At 35.1% G+C, this 23,007-nt stretch overlaps 8 protein-coding genes across 8 annotated transcripts; 5 read left to right on the top strand and 3 right to left on the bottom strand.

The window, feature by feature from the left end:
* Window positions 1-964: 964 nt before the first annotated feature.
* On the top strand, window positions 965-1,875 carry RO3G_03478 (uncharacterized protein; the record flags this gene model as incomplete). The annotated part of the gene is made up of 2 exons (XM_067658068.1): window positions 965-1,767; window positions 1,815-1,875. 2 exons carry the CDS (start codon window positions 965-967, stop codon window positions 1,873-1,875), a joined length of 864 nt encoding a protein of 287 aa, XP_067514169.1.
* Window positions 1,876-3,713: 1,838 nt separating this feature from the next.
* RO3G_03477 (uncharacterized protein) lies at window positions 3,714-6,116 on the top strand (the record flags this gene model as incomplete). Its single annotated transcript, XM_067658067.1, has 5 exons — window positions 3,714-3,828; window positions 3,895-3,980; window positions 4,027-5,263; window positions 5,331-5,399; window positions 6,025-6,116. The coding sequence occupies 5 exons, from the start codon at window positions 3,714-3,716 to the stop codon at window positions 6,114-6,116; spliced, it is 1,599 nt and encodes a 532-aa protein (XP_067514168.1).
* A 378-nt stretch (window positions 6,117-6,494) lies between these two features.
* On the bottom strand, window positions 6,495-8,750 carry RO3G_03476 (uncharacterized protein; the record flags this gene model as incomplete). The annotated part of the gene is made up of 2 exons (XM_067658066.1): window positions 6,495-6,533; window positions 6,834-8,750. 2 exons carry the CDS (start codon window positions 8,748-8,750, stop codon window positions 6,495-6,497), a joined length of 1,956 nt encoding a protein of 651 aa, XP_067514167.1.
* A 1,588-nt stretch (window positions 8,751-10,338) lies between these two features.
* RO3G_03475 (uncharacterized protein) lies at window positions 10,339-10,488 on the top strand (the record flags this gene model as incomplete). The annotated part of the gene is made up of 1 exon (XM_067658065.1): window positions 10,339-10,488. One exon carries the CDS (start codon window positions 10,339-10,341, stop codon window positions 10,486-10,488), a length of 150 nt encoding a protein of 49 aa, XP_067514166.1.
* Window positions 10,489-12,711: 2,223 nt separating this feature from the next.
* On the top strand, window positions 12,712-13,559 carry RO3G_03474 (uncharacterized protein; the record flags this gene model as incomplete). The annotated part of the gene is made up of 5 exons (XM_067658064.1): window positions 12,712-12,754; window positions 12,833-12,860; window positions 12,911-13,094; window positions 13,161-13,457; window positions 13,515-13,559. 5 exons carry the CDS (start codon window positions 12,712-12,714, stop codon window positions 13,557-13,559), a joined length of 597 nt encoding a protein of 198 aa, XP_067514165.1.
* A 1,176-nt stretch (window positions 13,560-14,735) lies between these two features.
* RO3G_03473 (uncharacterized protein) lies at window positions 14,736-16,226 on the bottom strand (the record flags this gene model as incomplete). The annotated part of the gene is made up of 3 exons (XM_067658063.1): window positions 14,736-15,548; window positions 15,603-15,714; window positions 15,784-16,226. The coding sequence occupies 3 exons, from the start codon at window positions 16,224-16,226 to the stop codon at window positions 14,736-14,738; spliced, it is 1,368 nt and encodes a 455-aa protein (XP_067514164.1).
* A 2,754-nt stretch (window positions 16,227-18,980) lies between these two features.
* RO3G_03472 (uncharacterized protein) lies at window positions 18,981-21,014 on the bottom strand (the record flags this gene model as incomplete). The annotated part of the gene is made up of 6 exons (XM_067658062.1): window positions 18,981-20,185; window positions 20,243-20,323; window positions 20,389-20,482; window positions 20,531-20,612; window positions 20,672-20,815; window positions 20,863-21,014. The coding sequence occupies 6 exons, from the start codon at window positions 21,012-21,014 to the stop codon at window positions 18,981-18,983; spliced, it is 1,758 nt and encodes a 585-aa protein (XP_067514163.1).
* Window positions 21,015-21,515: 501 nt separating this feature from the next.
* RO3G_03471 (high-affinity iron permease) lies at window positions 21,516-22,622 on the top strand (the record flags this gene model as incomplete). Its single annotated transcript, XM_067658061.1, has 1 exon — window positions 21,516-22,622. The coding sequence occupies one exon, from the start codon at window positions 21,516-21,518 to the stop codon at window positions 22,620-22,622; it is 1,107 nt and encodes a 368-aa protein (XP_067514162.1).
* Window positions 22,623-23,007: the final 385 nt, after the last annotated feature.

Raw genomic sequence — 23,007 nt, 5'->3', positions numbered from 1 at the left:
TCGCTTAAAGAAAGAATGATTGAGATGATTGAACAAGCTGAGCACATTACTATATCCTCTGATTTTTCTTGATGATACATTATCTTGTGGGATGGGTTGAATGAAATACAGATTACTGGTTGAACATATATCGTGTTAGACCACCTTAACCCACCCCCCTTATTTTTTATTATTCATACCTTTTACGGTGTGGAGCGATTTCTCTGTACATAGGTAACCGAAACATGCTAAACTTTTCTTCTGCAACTGGTTGAAAAAGCATTGAATCTTTATCTGCCATTGGAGTAGATAAGAATTTTGGTCTGTACAAATATTATCAGCATAAAATAACACCACTCCCAAAGCGCTCCCAATCACTTACTTTGCTCCACTAAACAGATAGGATTCCAGTGTAAGAAACCTATCCTTTAACGCCACAGCCTGCTTATAAATCAAATCAAAATCGCGATGAAAAGTGGTTGCGTTTGTCCAAATAAGTTCAAGATCTTGACGAAAGTCTTGGTATGTTTTATATTTGTTATTGAGCAAGTTTTCTTCCAGAGTTATAAAATCCATAGGTTGCTTTATTTCTTGAAGGTACACGGTTGCTGTCTCTGGCACTGGCTCAATGAACTCGATACATTCAAAGCAAGACAATAGTTCGTCCAACATGAACATACACTGCCGAAAAGGTTTTATTTTCATCGACACGCCTTCTATATTTGTTGTGCAAAAATTATCGAAATCCCCTCTTTTTAAAGTCATTATAAAAACTGTTGCCTGATCGTCAGAATGGGAAGTTGAGTTCCTTATTTTGCGTGTTTTTGAATGTGCGTGCGTGTGTTTTGAAGAGAAAAAAGACGCTTTTATTTTTTGAGATGCAGAAAATGTGAACACAGTAAAAGACAGTCACTTCTTTTAAATTCATACTGTTCATCATCATTTAAAGTTTTTTTTTTCCCTTTTTTTCTGCATAATAATACCCATGATAAAACTAGATATATCAAAAGGAAGAGTGGAAGATATTCGGACAGCCCTCTATCCAGTTCGTGGTCTATTTCATCTTTTACATCATCCAGGAAAATATGCTGGTCCTATATTGGTGTCTATACTTAAAGTGATTGCTACAAGTACAGTTACTATTATTCCACTACTCAGATACGGCTACGGTCCTCAACAAAACCTGTTGAACAAAATATATCAACATATGCTCGAGCCAAAGACAAGCGCCTCTTTTGCTTCGACCGTGGCCACTGCCACAGCGGCTGTTTTATGTTCAGTCGAAGTAGCCACACTGACTATACAACTAGGTCTTTACTTTGTTGGATCAATACAGGACCGCCTGTTTGACTCTATCTTACGCGAAAGAGGCAGATTACCGTCCTCTGAAAATACAGCTGGGATATCTGAAAAGGTAGGTGGTCCAGCTCACAATACAGATGATTTGCGAGATCATGCCTTTCTTTCACCTCGAAGTGTTGCCATTGTCGCCGCTCAACTTGAGGATTCTTGGTCAAGTTTCCTTTTGAGACCTACAATATTTATTTTGACGCTACCTCTTAATATTGTACCCGTTATTGGTCCCGCTACGTTTATTGGTATCCAAGCTCTTTTTAGAACAGGTGAAGCACATAAACGGTACTTTAATCTCTATCATTGGTCCAAGGCTCAGATTCATCGAAGGATTGATGCCAGATTTTGGCAATATTACCGATTTGGACTGATGGCTACTGTGCTTGAGATGATACCGTTTGCTGGTTATGTGTTCATGTATACTAACCAAATGGGGTAAGAAAATACCTATCGAATCTTTCTTTTCTAACAAATCTTTGTAGTGCTGCTATGTGGGCTATGGATCTTCATGAGCAAAAATTATTAGAGCCTAAGAATGATTAAAAAAAAAAGCAAGCGCTTGAAATAAAAAAGATGTATTTTTATTAGGATATTTATTCATATTGTGCATATGTGTAGGTGAACAAACTGATCGCTAGTAGGAAAATAAAAGAGATGGATTTGCAAAAAGATGAATAGAAAAATGTATAACTCCTGTTCACCCTTTTTTATTTATTTATTTATAAAAAGTAAATAAAATAAAGTTTAATACTACATTTGAGGATCTATTAAATGACGTTGTGTATTCTCCTTTTGTCTATTTTTTTAGTGAAAAAATAAGCTATATTAATTATTTTTTAGTTACAAAGCTTTTTTTAAAGATTCTTTGTCAATATATCGTCATGTTTTTATTCAAATATTTAATCTTGAAAGTACTCAAACTTCAGAACGATTGAACTATGTAGTAATTGTAAAAGAAAACAATAAAAATAAAATGTGTACCTTTTTTTTTTTTAATCACAGGTTTTCTGCTATTGAAATATTCACTGCTCGGAGTTAGTATATTTATATATTACGTCATCGATTTCGACAGAATTTATCCAGTAGGGACACGAAAAAGAAGAAAAAAAAACGCAACAGAATTCAGAAATAATAGGGAAATATACAATTTTTTTTTTTTTGTTGCTTTTTTTCCCTTTTTCTCTCTCTATCTCTTTTTTTATACCTTTCTCTTCTTTTATTATTTTCAGAAAAAAGGAGATGAGTTTATCAGACAGTGAAGAAATGAATAAGAAGAATATGAAAGAAGCCATCTTCCAGTCCACCTTTCCTTATTGTGGACTTCAATTTTTGGATTGTCTTTCAAAAGAATTGGTCATTCAAGCTGAAGCTCATACTTGTGTACTCTTACAATTACTGACACCAGAAGAGTATAAACAGTTGTCAACTATTTATAGTCAAGTACAAGGAAAATATAATGTTATATCCCGAAACAATAGTGAACCAACAGTGAATGATATTGGAGATCATTTTTTATTGATTCGTTCTATTTATTCAACCAAGTTACAAGAAAATAGCAACATGTAATATCTATTTATTAGCGTAAAATACTGTTATTTAATAATTATTATAGGAGACCGAATAGTATTATTCCATTATGTTCATTAGACATGTCATCACCTTATGTAAAGACATTATTGAATGAAAAGATGGTGACACGTATAAATGATAGAATGGATGATGACATAATCTATCCAGGATTTGAACAATTTATTGGCATTCGATTGGAAAATGAAAAAAGCGAACAAAAAAGTTTATTATGCGTTATGAGTGATAATGATACAACAGAAGTAGAAAATATTTTATACACGATTGAAAAGAGATGCGTGAATGAAATGAATCAACTAAGAAAAGAAGAGCAGTTGATGATTGCAAGAGATATTGCAGTGTTGGATGCAGAAAATAAATTAAAATTTTTAGCAGACATGAGTCATGAAATTAGGTACTTTTTTTTTTTTTTTTTTCTATTTTTATATACAGTAGATTTTATGTACTTACTATAAACATAGAACACCAATGAATGCAGTGATCGCTTTAACTGATTTATTATTACAAGAAAGAATTAATTTAAATTATGAACAAGTTGAGCATTTAGAATTAATTCAAACAAGTGGAAATCATATTCTTACTGTAATTAATTTATTATTATTATTGTTATTATTTTAATTAATAAGAGTAAATAGATTGTAAATGACATTTTGGATATTTCCAAGTTAAATCATGATCCAAAATTTAAATTGGAAAGTAGAAGATTTAGCGTAAGAAAGTGCTTAAAAGGTAAACTAGATCAAACGTCAATCAACAGTTGTTTAAATACTAATACTATAACAGACACATTAAGTATGGCTAGACACCAAGCATCGATGAATCAACAAAATAAATTTGTTCATGTATTAGAATGTCCGCCTGATAAAGATGATAATATTCCGCTACCACAGCTTATACAACAATTAGAGAGTAATGGAACAATAAAGCCATTGACGAATAAAAAGGGAAAGACAGTATTACCTATCATTTGGAGAGTGGATCCTGATGTACCTGATTATTTCCTAGGAGACACGATGAGATTAACTCAAATCATTTTGAATTTATTATCCAATGCAGTCAAGGTTTGTATTTTTGTATTATTAAATAAGGTGACTAATTTAATCATAGTTTACAAAAGAAGGTGGTATCTATGTACGTGTCAAGAGATCTTTACCTACCCCCCGTACTCCTCTATCATCTCAACAACAACAACAACAACAGCAGCAGAATTCAGTCGGAGAACAAAAATGTATGACATTCAAAGAGCGGTATGATGCAAAGATTGAAACTATTTGGACTCGTGCAATGCAAGAAAAAAAGGATGGAGGCAATACCAATAAATCACCCAATGGAAGTAATCATCCTGATGAAGACGTGGATTACTTTAATGAAAGAACTGTTTTGGAAGCATCAGTCACAGATACTGGTATTGGTATACCAGCAGATAGATTACCTAAATTATTCAAGTCTTTCTCTCAAATTGATATTTCTACCGCAAGAAGATATGGTGGTACTGGATTAGGTTTAGCTATTTCTAGTACTTTGGTTAATAGAATGGGTGGTTGTGTCTGGGTTGAATCAGAAGAAGGTGTTGGAAGTCGATTTGCACTTACTCTACCAATGACAGTTGCACATAGAGGAAGACATTATAGTAGTGATAGTAATGCTACACCACACTATTTTATTAATTCACCTTCTTCACCTTCTTCAACTATCTCTGATAGTAGTAATAGTGTTCACTCTGCTTTAGGAAATGATGTTGTATCTCCACTACCTTCTTCATCTTCTTATAACTACAACACTACCAGTTCACCTAATAGCAATAACAATAATATTACAACTATTAATAATAATACTATTACTACTATTGCTTCTACCACCACTCCTCCTCCTATAACTACTACTAATAATACTACTATTACTACTACTACTCAATCAACAATCAATAATGTTACCACCAGTAATTTTTTTCCAAACCATGAAACTCTTGCAACTACTACCTCACCTCTTTCTCATCTTCCTCATTCTCAACAGCAACAACAACAGCAACAACAGCAACAACAGCAACGCCCAACATTACCTCGAACAACAATACCAAATCAATTATTTAATAGTGACTTATTTAGACAACAACAAGATGAATCACCTTATTCTCCAATGGCAGAAGATACTCAACCTTTAGATACCAATCTTGAAAGAAATACCACGAATCGAAAGATGTTTAATGACTTATTGGCACCAGCCACAAAAAATTCTCGAGTCGTGATATCCAAGCAGCATTACAATCGAAAACCACAAGGAAATAAGGAAGAAAATTTAGCTAAATCACATCCATTAAGAATACTACTTGCAGAAGATAATATATGTAGGTTCTCTAATATCTATAAACATTCAATAGCCTTTTTTTTTTTTCTAAATTATTCTGGGAATAGTAAATCAAAAGATTGCTATTAGTATTTTAAAGAGATTAGGTTATATTGATGTGGCTATTGCTAATAATGGTAAAGAAGTATTGAATTTAATGAAAACAAGTGTATTTGATGTGATATTTGTAAGTTATCGCTCTTTGTTGTTATACAAGATGCTAACAAATTAACAGATGGACTTGTATATGCCAGAGATGGATGGATTAGAAGTGACTAGAGAAATTATAAAGGAAAGAACAGGCCAACAAGAGCAACCTAATAATAATGAATATAAATTACTGAATTGTATTGACGTCTATATCATTGCACTAACAGCATCAGCATCAAGAGAAGATAGACAAATATGTATTGATGCTGGTATGAACGATTTTATTAGTAAACCATTTACTATGGTTGAAATGAAATCTGCTCTTAAAACATGTGCAAATAATCGTAAAAAGAGAAGAAAATTAAGACAGCAAAAGGATGATCCAATGGTTGATATTGAGTAGTTCTTGGGCCTTTTATGTATATTTGTATATTTTCTTGTATAATTAAACTTTATTCGACTTTTTTTCTGATAAAAGTAAACTTTCTTTCAACATGGCACGTAAACTTTGTTTTTGTTCTTCTTTGTCCATCTCCACATACTCTTCACTGCTAATACTTTTATCTAATTTTAATTTGACTTCTGTCATCTTTAATATATTTTCTTCTATAGAATCTTTACAAATCAGCTTGATCACTGTCACATCTTTTGTTTGTCCCACGCCTACACAATTCGTTAGCATTCATTCACCATCCAATTCATGAACTTACGGTGAGCTCTATCCTCTGCTTGTCTATCATTTTGTGGGTTAAAATCTAAATCATAAAGTATGACTACATTGGCAGAGGTCAAGTTGATACCAAATCCACCTGCCTTCGTACTCAATAAAAATACAGAGATTGACTCATCTTGGTTGAATTCATCAATCATCGACTGCCTTTCCATCACTTTAGTTTCACCATCCAATCGTAAATATTTTATGCCAAGGGTACCCATCACCATTTCAAGTATATCCAACATCTTTGTGAATTGTGAAAAGATGAGTACTTTCTCGCCATTCTTTATTTTTTCTGGCAAGATTCCTTTTAGTGCATTAACCTTTCCAGAATTCATCCACTCGTCATTCTTTAATTGATATTTATTTATTGTCTATGACACGAATCATTAGCAGGCACATTCATCTTTATGACAAGTAGGCTTACCTTGTTTTCTTTACACAAGCGATTCAATTCAAAATCAGACATCACGGTCATGTCTTCATAGACATAGTCTTCATTTGAATCCCAATATTTCACGTCTTTCATTATATCCTTTGTCATCTTTCTTAATAGTTCATCCGTGTACAAGTGTCTAAACAACAATGGATGATCTGCTGCCTTTCTTAAATGAATCACGATATTTGACATGTTTTCAAATTGTGCCTCCATATCATTCGTTCCTTCGTATGATTTCTTTGTTTGACTGATAATATTATTATATACCGCCAATTGAGTCTCTGTCATGTCACATTCTTTAATCTCATGAAACTTTTGCGGTAAATCCTTCAACACGTCTGCCTTTCTTCTTCGTAATACAAAAGGTGTCATCATTTGCTTGGCTCTTGCAATTCTCTTTTGTGATAGCATCTGTACGGACGTTTCCAACTCTCTTGCTCCATTCTTTTTGTTCTTTTCAGTTGTGCCTGAATAGGTTGTTCTAATCTTGAATATAGAGCGAATCTCTTCTTCATACTCTGTAAATGTCTTGGGCATAATAAATGTCAAGAGTGACACGAGTTCTTGAAGATTATTCTGAAGCGGTGTACCAGTCAACAACAATCGAAAGGGTGCCTTGATTTTCATGAGATGTTTGTATCTTGCACTCGTACAATTTTTCACCATATGGCCTTCATCAAGGATAATTGACCGACATGCCAAGTGTTTCAAAAAGCTTCTGTCCTCTGCAGCACCTGTAGCCACATTGTAAGTCGTCACTATCACATTATACTCTTCATTTTCTGGGTCCAGCTCATACCGCTGTTCTGCTCTTTCTTGCTGTGTGCCGTGGTAGATTTTGACAATCAAGGTAGGACAAAATCGTTCAAATTCACGCAACCAGTTTTCAATGGTAGACGCAGGAACAATGATCAAGTGGGGTCCACGCTCACCAAGTTCATAAAGCCTTCCCAGAAAGCTAATCACCTGTGCTGTTTTGCCTAATCCCATTTCATCAGCCAAAATACCAGAGATATTCTTGCGGTATAGTAAAAGCATCCAGTTGATGCCTAGCAATTGATAATCTTTCAATTTCATTTCCTTGCTGATAATATCGGGTTGTTCTGTCAAGAAACCCTTGATGGCATCTTTGTATTGAGGGCTAGATGTGTCTACATTGGCAATCTGGATATCTGTCATATGAAGCCCGGCCTTTTCATCCACCTCACCTTCCACGGGTGTCGCCGCACGACTACTTTCGGTACTTTCGAGCCCTTTCCAGATCGATAAAATCTTGCGTAAACTAGCACCTGTCTGCTCAATCTCCTTGATGATTTGATCCACTGCAAAATAACCTTGATTCATTTCAAAATAAGCATTCATAAACTTTACGCTCATGCCCTTTTCTCGCTTCAATTTATCGTGCAGGTCATCCACACTCTCAAACGGTCGAAGTTCTTGTGTGATCTTGTCTGCAATCTGAGGTTTGCAGCCAGTGGTATCTTGAATATCTTGTGATGATGCATGATTAAAGAATCGCAATAAATCTTCGTCCTTGTTGGATTTCTCAATGATTGCACGTCCCCTCATGTCCATATCTACCACATCCTCTGTCTTTCTCTTTCTTGTTCCATCAAAGGTTGCTAACTCCATAACGGTTTTGACCATATTGTATCCATTTTCTTTGTAGCTTTCTTCTATATCGTGTACGGGTATGTTGGGATAAAGCTTGGCCATCTTTTGAACATTGGCTTCTCTATTGTTTCCCTCTAATCGTTCATTTTGTTTTTCATTTTCGTCTACAAAGTCGTCGTCATCACTGCCTTCATCATCCGATATTTGAATGATTCGACTGCGTTTCTTTCTTGGTGCTTCTTCTTCTTCCTTTGCAGATACACTTGTTGCCGTCGGCTCCTCTTCTTCATCGGATGAAAAGTGGATAACACGTTTACTAGGCATCTTTCTCTTTCTCAAAACTCTTGTACTTTCTTCTTCTGTCTTTGTACTTGATTCGTGTTGCTGCTTTTTAAATGGATTTGCAATTGATAGAGAAAAAGGTCCACTGGTAGGACTAGAAAAGGACCTGTCTTGATTGCTTTTCAAAATATTTTTAACAGGCACCATCTTCTTCTTTTCAACAGGGCTAAAGAATGAACTGATAGTTCTGTTTGAGCCTGTGGGTGAGCTATATCCTTGCGGTGACATCGATATCTAGAAAGAAGAAAGAAAAAAGAAAAAGAAAATTTGTTTTGTTTTTAAGCGTGAAAATCAAAAGGAGCGCTTATAAAAAAAGTCACATATGTCATAAAGAGCGGTCACTATCGTTCTCTACTAGATTACCGCTTATTTGGCATAATTTAAAAGCAGATTTGACAAAAAGGTTTACAATACTGCACAACAATAGGTGCTTTTTCTAATTTACATACAGAATAAGAAATGTAATTGGTTTGAGATACACATATTTATAATTTTAATTTTAAATATTTTTGGCACTTCTTGATTGAATAGGTACACGCTTTGAAATTAAATAAGCCGAGTGCTAATGCATTGCATATGTTTTCCATATTTACTATCACTTTAGTATCAACCAAGTTAGGGCAATGATCGATTTACAAGAGAGAAAAATAAAGTAAACTTCGCTCAAAAATATAGGTACTTAACGTGGGCAAACTTGAATATCATGCCCAGCTTTCTTTCAACAACAGAAATTACGTAAAATCGATGCGACTACCTAAATATAATTTTAAAAAAATGACCAATTAACATAATACAGTTACAAAGTGTCCTACCAACAATTTGAATAGTCATTACCTTATTTATGTCAATCAGTAGGCTCTTTTGAAAAGATACCGGTTTTTATAGAGTTTCTTGTGAGCTCATATAGATTGATTTCCCTTTTTGTTTGCTTTTACTTTTTCAAAAGCTTTGTTCGTACCAAAGGAGCGTTGACCAATGATAGACACGACAGCGTCAGAACTGCGCTACTTCTTGACGTTATTATTATGTATTTGAACTTTAAAGATTAGGTCTAACATACATACATTTCCTCATAAATCCAAATATTATTTACTGGTAAGCCCAATTGAGCGTATGATGTTTACAGCATCTGTTCACCTGGATCAGATCAATTCCAAAGTAGTAAAAAATAAAAAATTCTTTTCGAGATCAAGCGTAAGAAAGGACAGTGGAACAGTACATGCACCATTTTCAGAAAGTAAAGTCGTATTTTTACGAATTTTATAGTACGATAAATATAAAAAGGCAACAATTATATGCGCTATTTATTCCTGAAAACAATGTAGAAGATGGCAACATGCCTAACATTGTATGAGACAACTCATGAGAAGCTGCCCATGTGGGAGTCTAGTACGAGCATCTATAGGATGAGATTGATCCAATTCAAATAAGATAAAACACATAGTTTATCAGCAAAGGATCCAAGAGATAACTGCAAGATTTGGATAAGGAATCTGTCAATAGTACCAAGCATTTATAACCAACTAAGCAAGTTGAAGTAGTGAATTTCATGTTTTTTAAGTGTCTGAGTTGGATGGAGAAGACAAGCTCTGGCTTTACCTTCAGGAAGCCATCAAAGACACCATTTTATGCAATAGTTACGTTCTGCTCTTATCGCTGGTAACCAAAATATTGGATTAAGAAAACTATTGGTAAACAAGAAAGCAGTTTTAAATGTTTATGTGTGTATGTTTTTTTTCGTTTTTCTTTTTTTGAAAGTCCAAATAAAACGAAAATGGATGAGTTTGGAATTAATAACAAAATAGCTCTATAATAAATGGCTGTCAAGTCTGCCAGAGGAATACATTTGAGCATTCTAAAAAAAGGACTTAAAATTGACAAGGAAGCGGTTGAAATGATGGGTTATCCTGACAATAAAAAAAACCTTTACGTTGTAATTCATACTATCGGCCATGAAGCTAATTGATTTGCTTAAGTAAGATGTCGATCATAAACAATCTTTCTTGCTTTGAGAAAGACTGTTATGTCAAAACACTTGACCAAATACAATGAATTTTCTTTCTAGCTGAGATTGTTGAAGTTGAAAAATAAAAATGTAGCGGCATATTAACATAAATAAATTCCTTTAGTAAAGTGGCTTGATAAAAGGGGAAAGTATGTTCCCCTGTCTATCGTCTTTAAAAGTATACATGAGCTTAGAAAGACATACTGACCCAAAAATGCCACCTACAGCATAAAATATCACATGTCTTTCCCATAACAACCGTCACTTGTGAAATTAAAAAAAGCAGTCAATGCCATATCTGAAAAGTATAAATAAGATTGCTATTCTGATCTTTTTTACTCTTGTAACTAATCACTAACCACTAACCTTACTCTCAAGGTTTGTGTCATAAAACATATTATATTTTTATAACAGATTTATGGTATTGTTTTGTGGCTTGGTTTATGGTTTGTTTTTGGTTTGGCTCGTGGATCAAAAACCTTTCGAATTACTGGATGCTGCAGCTGAAGGTGAGGAGAAAGAATGTTTTCATCCTGCCTGAAAGGGACGCCTAGATGGTGGGAGTTTTTTTACCAAAAACTGTCGCGGAGCAGACTAGTTTTTAAAATTTGTCTTGGCCAGGCAAATTATTTTTTAAATCCAATGCAAATGAAAAAAATAAAATAAAAAAAGGGGGGATTTTTTAATTGCTGCCAAACCCTCATACTTTTAGTAACACCTTGAGTAATGTTTGTACTGTACAATGTTCATGAAGTTTTCTTCGACTTAATATCCTTAAAGGTCTCATTCTATTCATGTTCAAAGCCATATATTATGTATTTGGTACATTATATTTTGTTATTATATACAGGTCCATCAAGGATATCTTATCATTTCAACCCATACTGGGAAGCAGATGCTTTTTTAGTATTTGAAAGAGTTAGATATGAGCATTAGCTTTTATATTGACTACAAATGCGAATGTAAGCAGAAAAGCAATTAGTCTCATTATCAAAATAAAAAACACTATATATTACAGTTAATGGTACTTTGAAATTATTTATTTTATACACTATAACAACAACAACAATTTTGCTTTCAATTTGGGTATCTTCTAAGGTGTACTTACGGATAAAAATAAGTAACTTTTATAACAAATGGATAATTATCTTTGTAGTCTTCATCCTTTTTTCTTTATTATTCTTTAATACTCATGGCTACCATAAAAAAATATTCATTTTTACTGAATAAATACACGTGTCTACTCTCTCTTTCTTTCTTACTCTTAACTGTCACTAAAACAAAACTATTTTAAAAATCCCATTTTTCTAAATTACGGCCTGCTTCTGAGTATGTAGATTATGGTTGATAAATCTAACTATCTAATCATCTTGAGAACATAAAGCGTTACATATGTAAAACATAGTGCTGATTTAATTGGATGACTTTTAATAAAACAGCAAAGTCCACACGAGGAAACTTGATCCAGAATGCGCCTCTCTTTTACCTATAGCATGCATTAACACCCTATGGCTGTTAATTCACTCATGCAAAATGATCTATCTGAGGGATTGGTATATACAGACCCGCGAAGGCATACTTTAAGAAGAATCATTTGAAACCAACATTTACTTGTATTCTTGATGCAATTTTTCTTCCTTGTGAAATCTATATTTGTTCTCAACCCTCTCAGCGTAGGTATATATTAGCTCTGAATGAAAAAAAGTAGAGGTTTGGGTGGCAAAGGAAACATAAGGGTTTAAAAACCTCTTTCAGTACTAAGTTTTATGAATTTAATTAGTTTAGCTCTATTTTCAAGATGCTAGTGTATATCCAGATACTCATACCCAATATGTGGCTGCAAAGACTATCAAAGAAGATTACAATCGACAGTATAATAAGCAGGCTTTAGGTTGAGAAAGGCCAAAGTATGTTTGGATTTTATGGTGAATGCATAGCACTGAATCTAGCAATCTATGATATTTCCTGAACCTGCCTTGTGCTATGTTCAGAAAAAAAAAAGACTGTAGGCAAAGAAACTTCTGGTCAGCATATTCACTTGAGAAGACCAAGGCTGTTCCTGGGCTCAAAGCGGAGGAATAATTTGTCACTGCTAAATGAGGATAAATTATGCAATTTAGAGGAGAGAGAGGAACTTTAATTTCTTGGACACGTTTTTTTTATATTACAATTAGTAGAGCTGAAATGACTTTGAGTACAAATGAAGAAGGAAAGCAAAAAAATAAAGGTACATATATAATTCTATAATTCTAATATATTTATTACATCTTGATAGATACGCAAAGTGTATATGATACTTATTTAGACGACGATGACGATAATGCAGCAAACAGGTAAAAAAAAAATGCTTTCATGTAATTTGAAACTGAATTATTAAAAAAAGAAAACATAAAAAGAGCTTTTTCGAACGAATTGGGTTAAAGAAGAAACAGATTGCGCCCACTACAGGCAAATATCCTGGTGAATATACAGACGATGAAGAAGACGATGATAGTATTGTCTCTAGTGATGATGAACACCAATCAACTGTGAATTCTTCTATATTAAATAATAACAAGTACATCAAAGTAAATATATGAAATAGCTTCCTTTATATACACAATTCTCTGATGTATTTCTCTTTTTTTTTGTAGGCAAAAACCAAATACAAGAAACAGAATCAAGAGTTCTCACGCATTATGCTCGCACAAACAATCTCCACTTGTGAACAACCAACAGAAGAATTAAATCCTAACCATCCTTATGGTGCAATATGGGCCCTGAAATTTAATAAAAATGGGCAGTATCTAGCTTCTGCAGGACAGAGCTGCATTGTATTTGTTTGGAAATCAATAAACATAACAGAGAATTCAACTCAACTATTAGAAGAGACACCTTATAGAGAATACCAAGGGCATACAGCTGATATATTGGATGTAACATGGTCCAAGGTAAATAAAGACTTTTTTTTTTTTAAAAAAAAAATGACTTATTTAGAGTATGAATAGAATGACTTTTTACTTTCAAGTTCAATGGACAATACAGTAAGGTAAGATGCTGTATTGAGTACTATTTTTTGTATCTAAATAAAGAATAGATTATGGCACGTATCACAAAAAGTATGTTTATGTGTATTTCAACACTTGAACTTTGTAACATCAGTCAAATTTCATCCCAAAGACGATCGATTTTTTCTGTCGGGTTCAATGGACGGAAGGGTGAGGATATGGAATATTCCTGAAAAGCGTGTGGCATTTTGGAATGAAGTACCAGGATTTAAGCATGTGACAGCAGTTGGATTTACACTGGATGGAAAGACAGTGATTGCAGGCTCAGACGACGGTTACTGCTACTTTTTCGAAACGCAAGGATTAAAATATAACACACAGATATCAATCAGAGCCAAAAAGAATAAAAAAAGAGGACCCAAGGTGACTGGAATCGAAGTGATGCCTGGGATGCCACCAGGAGAAGAAAAAATTTTGATTACGACCAATGATTCTCGTGTGAGATTGTTTAATATGAAGGACAAGAGTCTCATGTTTAAATATAAAGGCATATTAAACACAAGCTTACAGATTAAAGCCACTTTTAGGTACTTTTTTGCAACTGACAAATAAAGCAAAACTGATCTTTTTTATAGTGACGATGCACGTTATATCATTTGTGGATCAGAAGATTGTCATGTTTACATTTGGCGTACTGAACAAGCCAATCTGTCCACCTCTCATTCAATTGAAGAATCCAAACTGAGTGATATGACGCTTCAGATTCCAATGCATTCATCCAATACGGGTCTTTCAAAATGGTTAAAAAGAAGAGATGATGAATCGAATAACAATCATAATAATACAAAGAACCAAGCAGAATACTTTGAAGCACACACTCATATAGTTACTTCAACCATCTTTGCACCCACCAAGACACGTCAACATCTCGTCAAATCCAACAGTCAAAGAAGGCTTTCGGCGGCGAGTGATATGACAAACGAAGAAGGACATATCATTGTGACTGCAGACAATCGAGGATGTATCAAAGTATGGCGTGTGGTTGATCCGGGTGACATTGATGTGATTCAAGGCTCAAAGTCTTCACCTTCTTCTCCCAGCTCGAGAAGATTATTTAACAATAATAATAAACAAACAAAGTGAAAATTGATATTTAATGTATTCATATATGAAAAAGAAAATTGTGTATGCATGTAAATATATATATAATAGTCTTTATGCTTATTCACACAACATGGCAATCAAAGCACCACCCACACTACCTCCTTCAGAAGCAACTTCAAGTATAATCTTGCTACTTATTTCTTTTCCAAACCATTCATCTAAAGCTTGTCTTACACGTTGATCCATATGAGGATAAAATTCATAAGTTGATCCATTGATACCCACAACCATATGATCCGACAGACCCTGTTGTTCCAATAAAGAAATGATGGCCACAGCTACCAAGGAAGCAGAACGAGCAGCGACAATGCGACAGATACGTGTGAGGGTATTGATATCATCCAAAGTGGGCTTCTCGCTGGTAGGAAATTCGGTTAGGATTCTTTGTCCGACCTCTTTTGTTTCTGATTGATCGCTTTCTAATGCGCTCATGTAAGTGGTTGGGAAGGACCAAGGTTGGTTGAATCCCTTGGGTATTTCACCACCAAACAAGATGCCTGCCTCAATAAAGTCCATAGCAATCAACCGTGTGAGTTCACCCATGTAGGCACCTGATAGCATCTTTTCATAAAGTTGAAATTTGGGCTGATTATGTGAAAGATCGAGTGCGAGATCATATTTAGTGAGGGGTAGATAGGCTTCTGTACCAAAAATGTCAATTTCTGTATTGATCAACATTTCGGTAGTTGGTGTATAGTTATTTCGGACCTCTGGATCTAATTTAGTGATAGCAGATACTTTTTCAGGATAAGCTGCGTTGATACCAGTAGCAAAGATGAGACCAATACGGCATTCAGGATTTGTATAAGCATGAGCAACCAATGTACCCACTGTATCATTTAATATAGCAGTCACCTTGACATTCAGTTTCTATTCCATCTGTTACATTAGTCACATCATCTTTTTTTGTTCTTTTTGATTTACCTTTCTTTTGAAAGCCTCATGAAACATATCAGCAAGATCATTCCCTTCCGTATTCTTTAATGTAAATCCTTTTCCCATTCTAAGAATAGTACCACGGTCAACAGCAGTCTGACTATAAAAAAATAGTTGTTTTTTTTAGAAAAAAGGGGGATCTTTGCTATTTTGTTTTTTTACACTTTACTCTACAGGAAAACTCCAACAGACACCTAAAGCCAAAGTTTCTTTACCTTCCACTTGGTCTTGAGTAAATAAGTGTTTAGCTTCAATAGTGATGAGATCTCGAACAGCATCTGCAATCCAGTCAAAGAACATTGCACCTTCACCTGTCTTGAGTTCTATGGAAGGACAACGCTTGAGTTCATGAACAGTGCTTTTACCAGCTCCCTTGAGCTCAACAGCAGCAATACGTAAGTTTGTACCACCCATATCCAGGGAAAGAAAAGTTCCGGTCTCATTGCCCTTGGGCATCTTGGTAACAAATGAGGGAATCATGGTAGCCAAGCCTTTGGAAGGAGTCTTGAGCCCCATTTTATACTCTTGATCAAACCCTTTTACGATAGGTTCAAGTTGCTGTCTGGAAAGTATAAAGTCTTTTTCAATAATATTAAAGATATCTTTTGTCATTTTTGGAATAATAAATGGAAAAAGAAGAAGGGGGAAAAAAAATAAGAAAAAAAAATGGTTTTATCTTTCTATAAAGTCGGCGAAATAATTAAAAAATTACCCTTGATGAGACCCTGTGAAAAAGCTGGGACCCTGATTTCATTGGTTTGCTTATTTATGTAATGTTTGAAAACGGGGCTAGAATGGAACACAAACGAACCCTTCTTTTCAACCTTTACCTCACCCACCTCTCACTCCCTTCCTTCTAATACCTTTTTGAATAGAAAAAAAAAAAGTGGATGATGTATACTTTATATACTTGAAATAGTTGTTGATTGTGTGAGAAAGTAATCCCGCCACGTTTTTTGTACTATTTTTAATTTTAGAATTTAAAACTTCATAAAAACAAGCAAAGATAGTTGTGATGATGACCAAGATGTTGAATAGAAAGGGTCATTCAGAATCCCTTCCTTTTATCTTGTATCTTGCATTCTTTTTACTTTGTCAAACTAATGTGCACGAAATACTTGAAATGAACTCAGACTTATAAGGTTGCTTATGTCAGGATTTATTTTTAATTTGAATAACCGTACTAGTATTATTATTATTCAGGGATTAAAGTGACTATGTTACCAACCTTTCTTTTTTTTAAATAAAAAAATTAATTCAGCTTAGAGTTAGAGAAAGCTGAACAAGACCCTGTCTTTTTGTCATCATTTTTCAAAGAGAGAAAAGGAAGGGGCCTATAGTATACAAAAAAAAGTGTGCTTTAAGCAGGGAAAGTGTAATATGATTAGCCTAGTATTTTCTTGAGTGATCTATTGTACATGTGGAATGTGGTTATATTACATGAACCAAAAGGTAGGACAGCCAATTGATTTTTTCCCTTTCCCCCCTTTTTTTGGGACCCTTCTTCAGGGTGCTGAATTTTTCCAAATTAGTCAACTGATTGGCTTAAATTGTTTTACAGCTTTCCAAGTTGTTATTCCCGTTCTACATGAGAAAAAAATAATCCTGCTAGCTACTTGAAGTATTTTAAATTCTTGAAAACACATCGTATAATAAACCTGTTGTCATTTACAAGAACAGAGCATATGGAAAGATGAAGGGATATAATGTATATCAAAAATAATTTGCCACGTCTTTTTTAATTGTGAGCATCAAATAAACTAGTGTTGGACAGGCATTTGGTGGTTGTGTTGTCAGCTAGTCACTTGTTGATAAATTCATCTGGTGCTGATATCAATTCAAAAGGGATTAGTGTCAACTGTTTTGTAAATCACTGATTTAAGCACAGTGTAAAATGGGTTCTTTGGTGTACTTGTATTTGTCTTGATAATACTTTAGCCATAGACTTCTTGTACTGTTCCACAGTATCAGCTGGGAAGATGACTAGGAACGATAAATGCTAAGCATGTGTTCAGTGTCATCTTTGCTTATTGTTGTCACTACTATTTTCGATTAAGCTTACGCATAGATGACTTCAAAGGATACGTTACGAAATGTATTTCATCTTATTATTTCATCCAACCCCGTTATTTTGAATGAAGGATAAACATTTTTTACGCTCTATTTAAACTTGAGGAGTGATGTTGTGTCCATTCTGCGTATCTTGTTATTTTAATCAGTAAGATTAGTACAACTAGACTGGGGATATCATGTAATATTGTGTGCACTATAGACTCTTTAATCAATACAATTATACTGGTGTCTGTGTCGACAAGACTCATTCATTAAATCCTTTACACTAATGTGAATGTACATGGAAGAAGTTTGAGATTGATCACATCCTGTTTTATAATCGTTTGACGTCTACCAGGCTTGCCTTCTTCATCAAGATCTATGAGGCATTTTTACTATGCTTGATTTACAAAGCGTTCAATTGATCTTTTTTTTTTTTCATAAACTCGAGACGCCTGCAGTTCTTGCGTCGTACCCATACAGCTGTAACTGAATGTTATATACATACAAATTCTTAATTTAGTGAATACAATGAGTTGTATAAAAGAAGTAATTGAGTTCAGCTCAGTGAGTTAGAAAAAAGGTCAGAGATTTAAACTGCCATCATCAACAATAATTCTCATACATCGAAACATACCACAAAGTAAATTCAATCTCAATTGACTTACTAATGATGATACAATTGGAAATAGTTGAAATAGTCAATTCTTTTCTTGTCAACTTCAGGTTCTTTCAATATATTCAGCTGAAGGTAATATGACTCCTGTTTTAGTGGAGAGATGGGCTACCAAGTCATAGAAGTAGTAATCAACATGTTTAACACGTTTGGTAAATAGACTGAATGTAAGTCAAAGCTAGATCTTGTTTTATACAGAGATGATTTTGGTAAAGGAAAAGATAGGATGCAAGTATATAATCTATAACTTTGTAAGCAATGTTTTGTTAAAACCAGGCAGCATACACTATGTTGCCTTTTAATTATAGTATCCTATTCTGTATGATACTAAAGATCCTTTGATAGACAGACCAAGCAAATCAAAGGATATATCACGGCCACTGCTTTTCTTCAGTCCCTCCAGTCTTTTAAAGGGCAAGCAAGATGGTACTAATGACAGATAGGCATTCACATTTTTATTCAATTTCAGTTCACATGCGCGTACAAGACAAAGAAAAAATAAATTAAAGCTATTAATAATTTTTATATATTAAACAATGAAAAAAAGAGAGAAAGGGGATAAACATGTAATATTATATGTAAAATAACAAGTTACAAAAGAGAAAAATAAATGACTTCTAAATTATATAACAAAAAGATTATTGAGCAGCAGCTCTCTTGGATTCAGCAATAGCACGACCTTCCTTAAGAGGATCAAGACGAGAGTAAGCGACGATGGAACCCATGCCGAGCAAAGCAGCAAGGATACAACCAGCCATGGCACCTTTACCTCTAGCAGTGAAACCATCGTAGATCAAGTAGATACCATTGGGTGCACCACTGAGATCAAGACCTTCTTTACCAGCGGCGTTACCAGACCAAGGCATACCAGAGGCAGTACAGGTATCCTTGAAGCTTTGAGGCAAGGTCATACGTTGTTGGGCCACAGCAGGAGCTTCAACAAAGACAGCAGCAAGACCGGATTCCAAATGCCATTCGATGTGACAGTGGAAGAACCAGACACCAGGGTTATCAGCTCTGAAACGAATGATGACAAAGCTTTCGGCAGGAACACTGACCGTGTCACGACGAGCAGGATTATCCAAGAACCATTCGACTTCACTCGTGTTACCGCTGTAGACACCAGAACCACGACCGACCATCTGGAAGACGTGTCCGTGAAGATGGAAGGGGTGAGAACCAGCATCGAGGTTGTTCAAGACGATTTCAACCATTTCCAAATGTTCCAAGATGAAGGCTTGAGATTGAGGACCATAGACGGCTGCATCCAGAGAATAGTTTCCTTGAGTCAACAGGGTGTTGAGAGCAGGGACCTTGGGTGACAAGTAGGGGACTTCGTTGAACATACCACGGTTGATACCATCGGTCGTCACTTGGAAATCAAAGGTCAAGTTCACTTGATGATCGAAAGGAACGGCTTTTTCAACAATAACAGGACTGAGGACCATGTCATCAAAGGTACTGGCCATACCGACATCTTCATTAGCACCAAAGTTGTTGTGGCTGGCGTTATAGTAGAGAGGAATGGTGAGGTTGGAAAGGAGGTCTTCAGGAATGGTGTCAAACATGTCCGTGTTCATATCAGCGTGCATGTAATAGTTTGTGTCCGTGGTGTTTTTGGCAGTAACAAGCACAGAAATACGTTGAGCGGCAGTCAAGTATACGCTTTGGACCGTTTTACGTTCAGTCTCAACACCATCAATTTCGATAATGTCCATAGAGTGGCCATCGATACTGAAGTAGAACATGGAGAAACCAGACATGTTGATCAGACGAAGACGGTAGGTCTTTCCGGGAGTGAATGTGAGACTGTCATTGACGCTGTTAAACAAGAATCCGGATTCTATTGTAAACACAGTTTAGTACTGAGATCATGAAAGCAAAAGAAAGAGAGACTTACGAGGCACAGGCTCGGCACCAGTAGGATTGTTTTCATTCAAGAAAATACCAAGATTTGTGGTACTTTGTTCGTGATACCAATCTATCGAAAAAAAAATAACCAGATTTAGTAAAAAGGAAAACCTTATTCTTGCGTGTTTGTCTAACCTTGGAAAGGGATTGTGACATCTTCATCGTATTTATAGGTTTCGTTTGTGTTATGAATGACAAAAGTAGTACGGAAACCATCCATGTATTGACCCTATAGACATGGTTAAGCAAGGTTTTTTTTTGAATTGACTGAATTTACCATGTAGTGAGAGTGTAACCAGTAACTACCATGTTGTTGAAGAGTGAATTCATAAGTCAAGTTTTGTCCGGGAGCAATAGGACTAGAAATAAAAAAGTGTGAGTTGTAGATCTTTACTGTATTGGATGATTTTTTTATTACCATTGAGTGACACCCACAGGACCATCCATGTAACCAGTGTTGTTTTGAAACATACCGTGTGGGTGCACAGCAGTATAGGTATCCAAGCTATTGTGAACATTAATGACAAGAGTGTCATTGATATTGGCTTCAACAGGAGGAACACTGAAACAATGTGAGTTATAACACAAGGTATTCATGTGAGCACTTACGGCCATTTTCCATTGACACCAACCACCTTACGTTCGAAAAGACCGTCAGGATTAGCAGTAGTATATGTCACGTTCCAGTCGACAACAACGCGAGCAGCTTGAGTTAAGCTAGTAGTAGCTGCTGCCAAAAGACAGGTAGTCAAAAGACGCATTTTGCTCTCTCTTTTTTTTTGTGTGAAAATAAAAAAGAAAAAGAAAAAGAGATCAAAGAAATGAAGGTTGGATTATATAAAAAAAAAAAAAAAAACTTTTTTTCAAATCAAAAAGGGGACCCCCCCTCCCTCCCCAAGCTGAAGTACAAAAAAAAATTTTATCAGATTTTTCTTTGCGATATCTTCGGAGTTGATCAATTTTGATGTATCCATCTGATAAAATAACTTGATTTCTTTACTATCCAAACAAAAGTAACACAAAGTTACACCAAAGTGACTCGGGGAGACGCGGGAATATGTCACACAAGATGATTTTTTTTACATCTGATAACTTTTTGAAAATTTTTTTTTTTTCTAAGTGAATTGAGTAGGAGACCATGAATCAATTTTTTTTGTTCTTAAAGGGTCGAATTTTTTATATCTGATCTTTTCTCTCTCTTCTTTATCTTTTTAGAAATTATTTTTTATTCAACCCTTTTCTCCAAGGAGAACTAAAAAGCAATGTCTCAAGATCTCTTCAACGTACCGATCTTCTTTATCCTTTTTCGTGAAACGACTGAGGCAGCCATCATTATTTCTGTCCTCTTGTCATTCTTGAAGAGAATGTTTAATACAGAATCTCCTGTTTATAAACGTCTCAGAAATCAAGTCTGGATTGGTGGTGCAGCTGGTCTGTTTATCTGTTTATGTATCGGTGCTGCCTTCATTGCCGTTTACTACACTGTCCTTAATGACTTGTGGGGAAATTCTGAAGATATCTGGGAAGGTGTCTTCTCTCTGGTTGCTGTGATCATGATCACTGCCATGGGTCTTGCTATGCTCAAGACTGAACGTATGCAAGAAAAGTGGAAGGTCAAGTTGGCTAAAGCAATGCAAAAGTCCAACAGTGAAAAGTCATCCTTTAAAGAAAAACTTCAAAAATACGCGTTCTTTGTCTTGCCTTTTATCACCGTTCTCAGAGAAGGACTTGAAGCTGTTGTCTTTATTGGTGGTGTCTCCTTGGGTATCCAAGGAAAATCAATTCCTATTGCTGCCATCATGGGTATCATCTGTGGTTGTTTGGTCGGTTTCCTTATTTACCGTGGTGGTTCCTTGATTCAACTTCGTTGGTTCTTTGTGTTCTCTACTGTCGTTCTTTACCTTGTCGCTGCTGGTTTGATGGCTAAAGGTGTTGGTTACCTTGAACAAAATGCTTGGAATCAAGTCATTGGTGGTGAAGCTGCTGATGTCATTAGTTACAGAGTCTCAACCGCTGTCTGGCACGTTTCTTGGGGAGACCCAGAAGCCAACAATGATACCTCTGGTGGTTGGCAAATCTTTAACGCCATTCTTGGTTGGAACAATACGGCTACTTATGGTTCTATCATCAGTTACTGTCTCTACTGGCTCTTTGTCTGCTGTTATCTTGTCTTTAGTTACTTTAAGGAAAAGCGTGCTGCTATCCGTAAAGCCGAGGCTGGTGAATGGGATGATGGTGATGAAGCTTTGGAGAATGCCAAACAATACATTGGTAATGATGGTGAATTCATCGTTGAAGACAAAGAATCTGATGAAGAAGCCAACAATCATCCCAAGGAAAAAATCGAATCTGATGCTATTAAGGCTTAAAGAGTCCCTTGATTCGTTTTTATAAAACTTAATTTAGAACTTTTTTTTTTCTCATTTAATATCAAAACCTTTTTTTTCCTTATATTGTATAATGTTATTCTAATAATTCTCTTTCTCAAATAATTTTTCTTTTTTTTTGTAACATAATTATCAATAAACAAATATCTTTACCTTTAAAGTTTGCTTCATCTTTGATGCCATTAGGAAAATTCCCCAAAAAAAAGTAGTAAATTCCAAAGGTCCGGTCGCATTGTTCGTTAGGATAAATAATTGACCATTGAAAAACTTTTTTATTAAAAAAAAAAAAAATCAATCTCCTCCTGTCATCCATGGAAGTTTCTAATTAAGTTAAAATTGTAACATACAATCATCAGTGTTGGATTCG

This window comes from Rhizopus delemar, genomic scaffold (assembly GCF_000149305.1).
Source record: "Rhizopus delemar RA 99-880 supercont3.2 genomic scaffold, whole genome shotgun sequence".
NCBI lineage: Eukaryota > Fungi > Mucoromycota > Mucoromycetes > Mucorales > Rhizopodaceae > Rhizopus > Rhizopus delemar.
This window is presented reverse-complemented; position numbering and strand designations above follow the sequence as displayed.